The sequence below is a fragment of the Mauremys reevesii genome, linkage group 1 (assembly GCF_016161935.1).
Source record: "Mauremys reevesii isolate NIE-2019 linkage group 1, ASM1616193v1, whole genome shotgun sequence".
Taxonomy (NCBI): domain Eukaryota; kingdom Metazoa; phylum Chordata; order Testudines; family Geoemydidae; genus Mauremys; species Mauremys reevesii.
Genome location: NC_052623.1, coordinates 225,928,711 through 225,941,706, shown reverse-complemented (window position 1 = coordinate 225,941,706; position 12,996 = coordinate 225,928,711). Strand labels below are relative to the sequence as shown.

The window sequence follows — 12,996 nt, the reverse complement described above, 5'->3', positions numbered from 1 at the left end:
TGCTTAGTGGTAGTCAAGTATTATTCATAGAGCTTTCTGGTGTTCCGGCCTTAAGATAGGAACTCCTCAAGAGGAAATGTACACGTTTCGTTTGGGCCTGCAACTTTTCTAATTCACTTCAGGGATAAAAACATGTGCATGGAAACAGTTGTAGCTTTAGAGGGAGTCACCAGAAGGCTGCAGGATCTGTGTAAGTAGTAAGGTCTGGGAAAAATACTTATTGCCAGCTGTGATTTTGTTCTTAAGAGATTCTGTCTGGGTGAAACTCATTCTTCAGCTCAGAGCTGCTCTTTATAGGTTAGACCCGAGCAAGGAAACAGAATATTATGTGGTGGTGATGTGTGTCCCCATAATGTCACTTGGCTGCAGTACTTGGCATATACTTGGAAATAAAGCTGACTGCAGATAGTCAATGGTAATTAGGATGTGAGGATCCTCAGTCTACCATTATTTTCACTCTAAGGCAACTATACAGCTGAATTGCTTTTAGGGCCTTCCCGAGATCACAGACAGTGTCCAATCCACATAGTTTCTGCTGCAGAGTCATTGTGGCTTCTGTTTATTTGATTTATGCGAGTTCTTCATACAGTTCTATAGCAAAGTGCCCCTTTTTCATCACACTGTTTGCTAGCTGCAGTTTTTGCAAGGCATTTTGGAAAGTCAGTCACGTGACTGACATCTGCACACCAAAAGCAAGACGTTGTTTTTGTACTGGGGCTTGTGCATTGTTCATTTGGAAACGGACACTGAAGGAGCCCACAGTGTGAGGCTGTTTTTCCTCTGTGCTGAGCTTGTGCTGCAGCCACAAGACAGGGCTCAGTTGATGGAAGCAGCTGGCTGGCTTTGAAACTGACATGATTTCTGCAAAAATAGCTGTTTGTAAATGATTGATTCTTAAAAAGTCCCTCCTTTCCTTTCGTCCCTGGAAATTTGGTTAATAAACACTGAATAAATAATAATGGCATCTGATAGCTGCAGATTTAAAGTTTTATAGAAATTCTGAATAGGGTTGCCAACTTTGTAATAGCAGAAAACCGAACACTGTTGCCCTGCTCCCTGCCCCTTCTCTGAGGCCCCACCCCCACTCACTCCATCCCCCCTTCCTCCATCGCTGGCTCTCCCCCACCCTCACTCACTCAATTTCACCAGGCTCGGGCAGGGGGTTGGGGTGTGGGAGGGGGTGAGGGCTCTGGCTGGGGGTGTGGACTCTGGGGTGGGGCTGAGGGGTTTGGGGTGCAGGAGGGGGCTCTGGGTTGGGACTGAGGGGTTCAGAGTGCAGGTGGGGGTGAGGGCTCTGGTTGGGGGGGTGAGCTCTGGGGTGGGGCTGGGGATGAGGGGTTTGGGGTGCAGGTGCAGGAGGGGGCTCAGGACTGGGGCAGGAGGTTGGGATGCGGGCTCCAGGCGGCACTTACCTCAGGTGGCTCCCAGAAATGGCTGGCATGTCCCTCTGGCTCCTAGGTGGAGGGGCCAGGGGGCTTTGTGAATAGCCTCTGCCAGCAGGCGTCACCCCTACAGCTTCCATTGGCTGCAGTTCCTGGTCAATGGGAGCTGTGGAGCTGGCGCTTGGGGCAGGGCAGCCTACAGAGCCCCCATGGCTGTCCATTCGCCTAGGGGCCGTAGGGACATGCTAGCTGCTTCCTGGGAGCTGTGTGGAGCCAGGTAGGGAGCCTGCAAGCCTGTGCCAACCGGTCTTTTAATTGTCAACAGTGCTGACTGGAGCCGCCAGAGTCTTTTTGACTGGGTGTTCTAAATAACTATGAGGGAGGGCTCAAAACCCAGGTCTGCTTGTAGTCATCACCTGCTCTTTCACCCAAACTATGGTATCATTAGGGGTTCCTCTAGGGCAGGAATTATCCTCTGGCTTATAATGAGTTCATGAGACAGGAAACAGTCCAGTCCTTAGAAACATCACTGATCTGGTGGACATTAGTGAACAGTTAACTTTCTAAGCAACTGCCTTTTCACCATACTCTAAAACAAAGCCCGTGTGTAATGGCAAAAGCTCACCCCTTCCTGGAGTTTGGTTTTATTAATAAAGCAATTAATCATAACATTACATAAAGTGCAGCTCAAGCCTCTTTTAGAGGCTTGGCTGCTCTTAAGGTTCCTCTTTCAGGATGGCTCAGCCCACACCCTAGATCCTCTGTTTCTAGAAAGCCACTCCCATTTCCCTTTTATCTGGATGGAGAAATGAGCTACTGGCCTCATTTAATCAGCAGAACCCATTTAACCCTTTCCCAGCAGCATCAACACCTATTAATGGGATGGAATGGTTCAGCCAAATGCTGCCAGCCTGTTGCAATCTTCACAGTCATTGGTCTTTAATGTAGTATACATGACACATCATAAGGATAGCACTGGGCACCGTACTAGCCAGTCAGGCGGTAGGATTCAGCACCACCTCCCTTGTGCTACAGTTTGGTATAATATATGTGAAGGCAGATGCCTTTAGAAGACACTTTTTCACTTCATGCTTTATCCCATTTCCTTCCTTAACATAAGGTCCCTCGCCCATCCTGGGAGGGAGTGGGGGTGTCAGTGTTTCATGTACACCCCATTCAGTGAGCATTCTGTGGCTGAGACAGCTTTTCAGTGTTCTAAAGGCAAAAGGAGAGAAATTTAGATGCGGTGGGGTCAGAACTTGGCCTTCTGGGTACAGTCCAGTTCTGTGAATGTTCACAGCAGGGACAGATGGTTGGCTCTTCCCATTTCAGTGTTGTCCTCTTTCCAGTTGCCTTAAGTTTGGGGCACTAGTTTTTGCCATAGGCAGATGCTTCCATGACCTGAGGGGGGCCGTGGGAGATGGAATGAGCAAATTGGAAAGTGGGCTCCTCTACTGGGCACAAGCTACAGCCCATTCTGATGCTTAACCTCAGTGGGCTGGAAGGTCTGGGACCTGTATGAACTAACTGTCAGCAGTAGCTTCTAGGGAAGCAGCCATGTCAGCCTGCAGGAGGGCTTTTAGCTTCATTCTGTGAAGTTTTAACATCCTACTCCATGTACCCACGTCCATTGTGTACAAAGAGGCAGGAGATGAGCATGAATGGAGTACAGCTGAGTGGGTTTGTGCTCTGAATAGGCAGCAGCTTGGCTGGGTCTCTCATTCCTTTCATGCATGAAATTCATCACAAAGAGAGAACAGGCCTGGCTGCTCAGCAGCATGAGAAGGCTGCTCATTTGCACAGGAGCTGGGATAAGAGGAATACTTCTGTGCTAGTGTGTACTGCTAGAGTCAGTGCTTTGGGCTGCTCTGGGGCTGGTTTCTCTGCCTTGTTTTACATTCCAGGCACGTTGCTGCTGGGCTTGGGATATAGAGCTCCATGTTCTCCATCCAGCACCTTCCAAACCCATTCCCTCACAGGACAGCAGTGTTTTCCTGTGCAGCCAAATGACTGCTTAGCACAAGGCATGTGTAAATGGGATAAGCATCATGCTGGGAGTCTGGAGCCCCTGAGATCTATCTTGGCACTGACACCCTCTATGACCTGGGTCCAGTCACTTAATCTATCTGCCTCACTGGGGCATTGTGAGGAATAGTTAATATTTAGGGAAGTGCTGAGTATTATGATTAATTAGCTAATGTTTGTAAGTCATCCTGAAGGTGAAAAGTGCTATGTAAGGACTGCGTGTGTTTATTATTGTAACTGGGGATTATAGTGGAGAACGAGCCAGATTTAAGCCTTTGTAACTGAAACTGATTTACTTCAAACATACCTGGATGTTTAGAAGGGGAGCTACTCATCATGATAAGTTGGAGGGTTCCAGTTTCAGTAGTTCTGGTCTCTGTGCACACATTGTTTTGAGTCCATCACTAATACTTTTAAGTCTTGGAGGTACTGACTGCTGTTTATTTTATTACCCCATTTTGGATGCTTGTATTTTTCCCTCACAGCCACACTATTTTCTTCTCTCTCTCTCTCTCTCTCTCTGACAACTCACCGGCCGTTTCTTTTCAAAATGAAATCTCATATTGGAGTTAGCCCTCCGGGAGGATTAGTCTCTATAACAAGCTTGGAAAGAGTTGGTTTAGAAATCTGGAGTCTGGTGGTACCTTAAAGACTGACAGATTTATTTGGGCATAAGCTTTCGTGGGTAAAAAATCCCACTTTTTATGCATCTGAAGTGGGGTTTTTACCCAAGAAAGCTCATGCCCAAATAAATCTGTTAGTCTTTAAGGTGCCACCAGACTCCTCATTGTTTTTGTGGATACAGACTAACACAGCTACCCCTCTGATCTTTAGAAATCGGGAAATTATGAACGCTCCCTTTCATTAACCCTTTTCTCTCCATTAGCTCCTGTGGCACAGATTCTAATGAACTGTAGCTCTCTACCAGTGTTGTACTCAGGGTTAGACTGGGCAATCCTGCACTGGAGGTATTACAGAGCTGTCCACACCCTAAGGGGAGCTCTGGGAGGATTGCTGTTGTCTCCAGCTGGCCCACAGCCAGGGCTGGCTCTAGGCACCAGCTAAGGAAGCAGGTGCCTGGGGCAGCAAATCTGATTTTTTTTTTTAGCAGCAGTTCGGGAGCAGCTTCTTTCTTTCTTTCTTTCTTTCTTCTCCGGCGGCAGTTCGCCAGCAGCTTTTTCATTTCTTCTTCTTTGGCGGCAGCTTGGTGGCAGCTTTTTCATTCTTTCCTTTTCAGTGGCACTGCTGCAGCCACTTTTTTTTTCCCTTTGCTTCACCAGTTGGGGCAGCAAAAAAGGTAGAGCCGGCCCTGCCCCCAGCACTAGCTCACACAGTGAAATGAAGAAAATTAACATGCAGGCAAAATATATGGGAAATTTTCATGACAGCAAGATGTGTTAGTCTATAGAAGTCTTCCTAAGGGAAAGGGGGAAATTTAATCTCTTGGGTCATTTAAAATGAGTCCTGGACAAGGCCTTGGAGAGTAGGCTCTTGATACAGGCCTGCACTGGCTGAGGGCAAGATGGATGGACTGGATGGAGCTAATACATCTTTTCCTTCACCATGTTCTGTGATTCTGTCCCATCTTTCTCTGATCATGTTTCCTATTGATTCCAGTGTCAATCCACACAGCTCCTGGCAGCCCTGAGTTTTACAGTCCCCTCCCAAGTACTGAGAACTGCTACTGCCTCAACGTTAGAAAGCAATGCCACGAAGGGCTGTGGGGAGGAGTAAGCAGGAGGCAAATGGTGACTGCTCCCCTGTGCTCCCTGGCTGAGTGCAGAGGGGAGAGGAGGTAAAACAGGAAAGGAGTCTGTCCCCTTCTAATTCCTGAATGCTGCAGTGGTTCCGGGGCAGGGCAGTCCATCTCTTCCCCTTGACCCCTGTCCTGGTACTCACAGGAACTACAGCTGGAGGGAAGAGAGAGAATCCGCTCCAGGGGGATAGCAAACAAGAGTACAGTTTGTGCAGGAGAATGCAAGACAATGTGGCTGCGGGCTCAATGGGTAGGCAGAAGGGAGAGTGAAACAAGGGATGATGCTATAGTGAGATGGAAGCAGACCCATCATCCTTCCCTAAAGATGCCAGAAGGGGAGAGGGGTGGCAGGCTACTGGGCTTCCTATAAGAATAGAGGAAGATGCTGATGGGGTGGGGTTCACAGAGTCTTGCTGGGGCCTCCATGGATTCCCAAGCGCACCCCAACTTTTGGATGCTTATCTGAACCCCAAACCTTCTGCTGTTCTTTTGTCACTAATTTTTAGGGATTTTCACATTATTGCCAGGGGTTCTGTGTAGGGTTTGTGTCAGTTTAAGCCTGTATTAATCTGCCTTTGTTTTTTCTAGTGCCAAGGTCAGGTATTGAGAGCTACTGTTAACACTGGCTGCCAGCAAAACCTCATCTCCATGAACTGTCTGAAACGGCTGGGGTAAGAGCCTGGGGCAGAAGAGATTGGAAGTAGAATAGAAAACAAGGAATTGGGCATTAAAAACTGTGCTCACCCTGAATCTGAAATTACCACATCGGGAACCCCTGCATTCACACCCGACTGCTTAGGGTGTGGGGAGCCCAGGACTGGAATAGTGGGGGGGCTGCAGGACAGGACTGAGGGACACTGGCAAAGCTGTGTGGGGAGCCCAGGGCTGGAATAGCAGGAGGGCTGCAGGGCAGGTCTGAGGGGCATTGGCAGAGGGGTAACAATTTGGCTGTAGATACTGCATATCCCAAGATGACCAGCTGATGCTTTGCACCTGCTCAGGGGAACCCAGCCCCATAGTGCCTGTGGGTTACTCCTGGAGAATCTGGCTCCTGACATCCCCATTATATGAGTGAGATCCCCTCTCTTTTGCAAGCCAGTTCCAAAGAGACTGTGAAGTGCCCGTAACTAGTTGGAGCACCTATTGTTCTTTTGCCCATGCTCATTTCAGGCAGTAACATCCCTTGTGTCTCACAGGCTGGAGGAAGTGTCCGATGCTGGCAATGGGGATCTCTCCCTTCCTGTCCCTAGTGTCATTGGCCAGGTGGAGTGTGTGGAGGTGCAGCTTGGCCAGGAGACGGTGGTGTGCTCGGCGCTGGTCGTGGGTGAGCCCAGCAGAGCTTCCTCTCCCTTCCCAGATCTCTTCTTCCTTCCTTGCCGAGCACACCTAAATGGATCATCTAGGAACAGGGGTGGGGGGGAAGGTCACATGGCCCATGGGGCTGGGCCAAAGCACAGTCCCGTGTACAATGCAGAGGCTTTGATCTTGCTGTGTCCCCCTCCACAAGGAGACGCTGGCAAATGGGGGCACTGGCTGAAGGGCAGTGGAGATGATGCGCTGCCAGGCTGCAGCCCCATTGTGGGCCATTTCGCTTTGTCTCCTAAAAGTGCCCAGATTGATTAGTTTGTCCTGCTCCATGTACAATTCCCAGGGGGCAGTGGGGACTGAAAGAGAGCACATGTGTTACTGCCTCCAACTGGATGGAATGTGTCTGGAGACCTGTTCCTCCTAGGGTCCAGGGATGCCTCTGTATCATTGTCCCCGGCTGCAGAAATGTATTGTAGAGGAGTCTGGGAGCCCCCGCCAGTGTCCAGAGGCAGGATCTTGTTGGGAGGGGCTGTAGAGAATGAAGCCCATTTAATAGGCATTGGAGGGGGTGGCAGGGAGGTTGCATTTTTTCCAGGCATGTGAATTTCTGCATACAACAAAAATAAGAGATTGAGTCATCTGTCTGTCCCGTCTCCCCCATTTTATTTGTCTTCTCATCCATCCCTGATTTCTCCTGTTGCCTCTCTCTGTCCTTCTCCTCAGCCTGCTGATTTACTCCCAGTCTCCTTCCTCTTCATGCTCCTCTTTGTCTCTTGCCCTCCTCACTGTACTCCTGCCACACCCATTCCTCCATCTTTTCTGGTTTCTCTCCCTCCCCTGACCCCAGCTCACTTTATTCTCATCCCCTTCTCCTCTCTGGTTCTCCTCACCCTTGGTTCTGTCTCCTCTCTGGGTGGGAGAGTCGGACTGCTCCTCTGGCCTCTCTGATGGCTGTTTGTCTATAGGCGCATAGACAGGTAGAGTAGCACTTAACCCCTGCAGGCTGCAGCTGTGGAAAGGATGAAGTTCAGGTGTCTGGGAAGATGGAGTGGCCACACTCTGCTGTGCCTAGCATGCTGACCCCATACGTGCCAGAGGTTTGATAACTTATAGCAAGTTCCAGCCATGGGTATAAGGCAGTCACTTAGGTGCTGCATAAGGGAGACTGTCAGAAAACACCTATGCCTGAGCCTGACCCACTTCCTCTCTGTTTCCCCAGATGATGAAATGCTGGAGTTCTGTTTCGGCCTGCAGACTCTGCTGTCTCTCAAGGTAAGGAATGGGTTTCCTCTCTTCGCATCTGAACATAATGTAGGTGTGGTGGCACGTCTCAATGAGACCCCAAGCTGGGACTGCAGGAAGCATGCGATGCCGATGGCCAAACCTGCCAGCGTGTTGGCCATCCTGCTTCCTGATCTCTGACTGCAGCACGCTCTTAGCTGGCATGAGTATTGAATCAGGCAGTGGCTAAAGCCCTGTGCAGCCCCATGGGGGAGATCTACAGTTTCTCCCACTCCTGATATCTCTTTCCTGGGAGCAGGGGAAACACTCTGCTAGGGGACGTGGTGGGAAGAGATTTCATCTCTCAAAAGTAATCCCTTCCTCAGAGCATCTTTGCTGGAGCTTGAAGAGTCCCCTCCAGTCTCCATCATGCAGGAGGATGGGCCTGTCCATGCACGGAGTGCTTAGACTTGGAATTGTTCCGTGGAGGGGGACTCAGCTGGGAAATCTCTCTCAGGGGTTTTGCCTTCCCCCAGAGTAGGGCCCAGAACCCAGGAGCAGAGAGCATCTATGCCTGCCGTTCCCTTCCGGTGGGTGCTGATCACTAAATGACCCAGAAACACAGCCTGTGATTTAGATCCTAGCACAGCTTGAAGAGAAAGCCAGCCCCCTGTCTCAATTTGCTGGAGAGCTCTCGCCAGCATGAACCATTAAACACCTACATACACAGCCTTCCTTACTGAAAACATCAGAGAAATGCTCTATAGAAGGAATGCTTTCTGGGCTGGGAGAGCCCCTGTCCTGCAGGCAGAACAGAGAGAACTACAGAAGGAGAGGCCAGGGGTGAGGGCAGGCAGAAAGAAACCCAAACAATAACCATGCTAAGAAGGCCTGAGAAGGTCTTGTAGATTGGCAAGGAGGAGGCAGCAAAGACAGAGGCAGGTAGGTAAATGGGGGGTGTCCATTCCAATGGGGGGAGAAGATGGGGCTGAGAAGAGGCAGGAATGGGAGTGTAGAAAGGTGAGTGGGAAAGTGGAGGATGGAAGCAGGGAGCAATGGGGAAAGACACAGAGTGTTGCTCAATGAGTGGGATGGTGTTAGGCTGAGAGCTGAATGACTCTGTGAACTAGAGGGAGGGGGAGACAGAACCAGGTGAACAGAGTGGGGTAGGCAGAGGTAGAACTGTCAGTATACCCCAGTGGCCATAAGGAGGGATGGGAGAGGAACCCTGTGGTGGAGTAGAAGGAATGAAGGCAGGGGGCTAAGAGCGGAGAGTGATTTGGAAGCTAGGCGGCCAGGTTGGAGTTGGATTCAAAACCAATGAAAAGTGATGGAGGGGGGCATGATGTCCTCGGCCCCCCTAAGAAGGGCCATGTATGCAATGTGCGAATAAGGAGGCTGTGCTGAACAAGGTGAGAGACAGTCACTTGAGCAGGGCCTTGCTGGGGAGAGGGAGGGAGTGAGGGTAAGGGATGGGAAAAAGCAATGTAGGTGTATTCAGAAGAAGAGGTGCAGGTGTGTTAGGGGGATGGAAGGAAAAGAAGACCGAGAGTAAGGAGCTTCTTTAGGAAGAGCAGCTGTGAATTTGATGGGAAGGTGCTCTCCAAAATCTGGCTTGGCAAGAGGGAGGGAAGAGGGGAGTGTTGATTATTAGATGGGCTCCAGCTTCTTTGTGGTAATAGACACCATACAGCCCACGTACCCTGCTGATGCCTTGTGACTGATATGTACTATGGGTAACCAGCTCTCGTCTGCCCCCATTAGTGCTGCATCGACTTGGAGGAAGGAGTCCTGCGGCTGAAAGCCCTGAGTGAAGAGCTGCCTTTCTTACATGCCTCTGACGAGCATGGGCAGTGATGGGCCGGCTCCCCATGTCCACAGGGAGGAGACTCTATGGCTTACCAGGGAAAGCTGTGCGGCTGGGGCTGACACACCTGGACCTTGCTGAGTCCTGCGCTGAGGCTTCCATGGGGGAGTGAGGAGGTAAACGGGAGCCAGGTGCTGTCCCGCTGTTGATGCAAGCTGGCCTCTTGTATGGAGAGTTCTTCCTCCCTGCAACAGACCCTCCTGCTTGTCCCCATGTGCTGAGTGGATATTCGTTCTCATTTCTCTCTATGTCCCCGTTCTCTGTCTGGTTTCTGCTTCTGCCCTTTTAGTGACTTCTTTTTACACTGCCAGGTATTGATAACACAGGAAGTGGCACTGCAAGCAGTCTCCAGGGGTTCTGCCTGCACAGAGATGGTGGCTTCTTCTAAAGCCTCTGAAGATTGTTTTAAAAGTTTCCCTTCCCTTTTGGCCACAGATCTACCTGGACAGGAGGGGCCTCTCTTTCCCCTGCTGCATGGGAAGGGCCCTGTAGCCAATTCTCCCTGTCCTCTGGAGAGCTGGATTTCATTACCCTGCACTGGCTCAGAGCAGACTGGAAGGATTTTACTGGAATCAGCTTAAATTGCAGTCACTGCATTTTGAGAATTTTCATTCAAAGCAGGAAGACTTCTAGGAAATGCTGAGCTGAAACACCCTGGGAGTGTTAAGCATAAACAGGCGTCAGGCCTGGCCAGCCAGCCAGCCTTAGCTACTAGACTCTGTATTGTATGAGCTCAAGTGCTAGTCTCTCCCCATTAACCGTAGTAACTGGGCTGATACCCCTGCGAGCCATGAGCTCCCATCACCAGATTTACACACCCATCAACTCTGCTTCTTCACTCTGAGCTCCAGGGATTCAACTTAGATACCACATGAACTCCAGGCCTACACCTGCCATCAGCTCTCCTCCTGGTCCCTGGCGATTCGACACAGAGACACCATCAACTTCAACCATTGGACTTCCACACCCCACTGACTATGTCTCCTGCATGAAAGCAAAGAACCTGACTCATTCCCGGTATCGGCTCAGGTCACAGAGTTACAAACTCATCTGGGATGGACAGGACCTTTGGTGGGTCACTTAGTCATTTCTTCTTCATACAGGCAGGCTTGATTTCATTACCCTAAAAGCATCACTGATAGATGAGTATGTAGTCTCAAGGGACAGACACACTGCCACCATTCTGGGCAGCTTGTGCCATTCCCAAATGGGTGTATCAGTTAGTTTTTGTTATTAATCTTTGACTAAAATTTTCTATTCTACAATTTGTGCCCAGTTACATCTTTTCTCCCAGTGACTAATGAGAATGACTGATGCCAGCCCTCTTCATAACATCCCTTCATCCACTTGCAGATGGTTCTGACGTCCCCTCTCTGCCATCTTTTTCCTGGACCTAATTGGGTCTCTTTGTGGGTCTCACTTGTCAAACATTTTATTATGTCTCCTGTGCTCATTTGAGCTCTCCGGTTTATCTGTCTTTTTTTTGGCCCTAAACTGTATGCAGGACTCCGAGGCTTAACCAGTGCTAAGAAGAGTGGAATAATTACCCTGCTAATTTTATATATAATACTCCTGTCGATGCGAATCAGAATGGCATGTGCCCCTCTTAACAGCAGTGTTGGACTGTTGACTCTTATTCAGTTCATCACCCATTATATCCTGCAGCTCTTTTTCCATGGCATGGCTGCCTAGTTCATTGTATTGCAATTGTGCATCTGATGATTCCTTCCTATGTGAAGCACTCTACATATCTTTCCTGAATAAACCAGTGATTTAAAGGCCTTGTCTCATATGTGTCAGGATTGTCCTGTATTATGATCCTATTCCTCTGCAGTCCCTCCTGGATCTGTATTGTTTGTGCACCTGAATCTTTAATGGCAATATTGACTGGTCTTGGAACCTCCTTCAGATTTGACATTGACTCTTGAATGAATACAATTTGTTAAATGTTATTCATTTTTATATCCCATCCTGTAGCAACTCATCTAGTCCATAACTCTCGAGTTTCACTCAAAGGATGGCTTGTGGAAATGAATCAAATAACCTGCTGAAAGCAATAGCTATTACATTCACTGCATTTCCTTTATCCATTAAGTTTATTTCATCAAACAAACAAACAAAACCTAAGGGCCCTCTCTAGCTCAGACTGAAGTCAATGGGAAGATCTGCACTGATTTTAATGGGAGAAGGATTGGTTCCCATGGTAAACTGGCATCAGTTTTCTTTGACAAATGTACTTTGCCTATTATTTATCACTTATTTTTGTGTAGGTGCTCAGTAGTTGGCTGCTCTATTAGCTGTTGGAGCAATATGCCAAGTACTGCAGTTAAATTTACTCATCTGTAAATCCTGGGAATCCCCCTCCTTTGCTCTCCTTTGAAGCATCCTTTGCTCCTTCTCTACCCTTCAACGGGCTTCACATTTCTTCAGTTCTCAAATACAGTCATCAAAGGTTCTGATACTTCTGCTAATTCTGATTGCCCAGTGGGATGAATTTCACCAGGCCCTATGGCTGTGAATACATTGAGGTTATTTGGCTATTCTGTAATCTCCTCCTCTCCATAATGAACCATTTCAGCTGCTGCCTTTGTTTGTTTGTTCTCCCCCCACATCGGTAAGTAGCAGACCTGCCCTTTTCTGTCGTCCTCTTGCTTCCCACAGAAATATTATAATGATGGTTTCTTGTTTCCTTTGCTAGTATTCCCTGATTTTGTGCCTTTGCCTTTCTGCTCTCTCCTCTCCTCCTCCCTTAGGAATCATACATGTTCACATGTTTGCATGCAATCTCTGTGTCAATTGTGTTGAGGGTGTTTCTCCTTGATTCCTACATCAGTGCGTGGGGTACTCTAATCCCCAATTTGTAATCAGCTCCATGGCAGCAGACGTGCTCTTCCACTCTCCTCCCTACTGTATCAGTCGAATGCCTGGTACTTCGTCCAGGTTACTCAGTACTCTGCCCTCTAGCATTTACCTTCTCCCTGAACATTGTGGACCCTTCTGTAGATAACTACTGCCGCATTTCCCCCCAGCACTGTCTGGATTGCCAAACCCTGACCCAGCCCCAGCCCCAACTCATAAAGGGCAGCAGCCATACAAGCAGTGAGAGCTGCAGGCCTGAATGCAATGGGTTGGGATCCCTTCTGCCACGTCCTTTGCTCCCCCACTCGATTGGGAACTGAATCATGGTGTGACCCGAACTCTCAATGCCTCCTTTCCTTTGCATCAGAAATGGAACCTCTGCCCTTCTCCCCTGCCGAGCTCCACCCTTCCATGGCAGCATCAAATGAGGCAGCTTTGCCAACTTTCACCATTTCATCATACGGTTTGCACGGTTGGTGTTCTTCTTAAAGCCCCAGCTCCTGGAGTCATTTGATGACATGAGAACCTCAGCTTGATTTTTTAAAAAAGTCAGTTTCATGGTGCAGTAACTCAGAAAT

General features: G+C 49.0%; 1 protein-coding gene across 1 annotated transcript in view; it reads left to right on the top strand.

Moving 5' to 3' along the window:
• The window catches only part of NRIP2 (nuclear receptor interacting protein 2), a 28,193-nt gene extending 16,506 nt beyond the window's left edge, over positions 1-11,687 (top strand). The window contains exons 3-6 of the mRNA XM_039481710.1: positions 5,752-5,834; positions 6,360-6,487; positions 7,691-7,743; positions 9,457-11,687. Coding sequence (XP_039337644.1) covers positions 5,752-5,834; positions 6,360-6,487; positions 7,691-7,743; positions 9,457-9,549 — 357 coding nt within the window. The 3' untranslated portion in view covers positions 9,550-11,687. The remainder of the gene's footprint in view (positions 1-5,751; positions 5,835-6,359; positions 6,488-7,690; positions 7,744-9,456) is intronic.
• Positions 11,688-12,996: the final 1,309 nt, after the last annotated feature.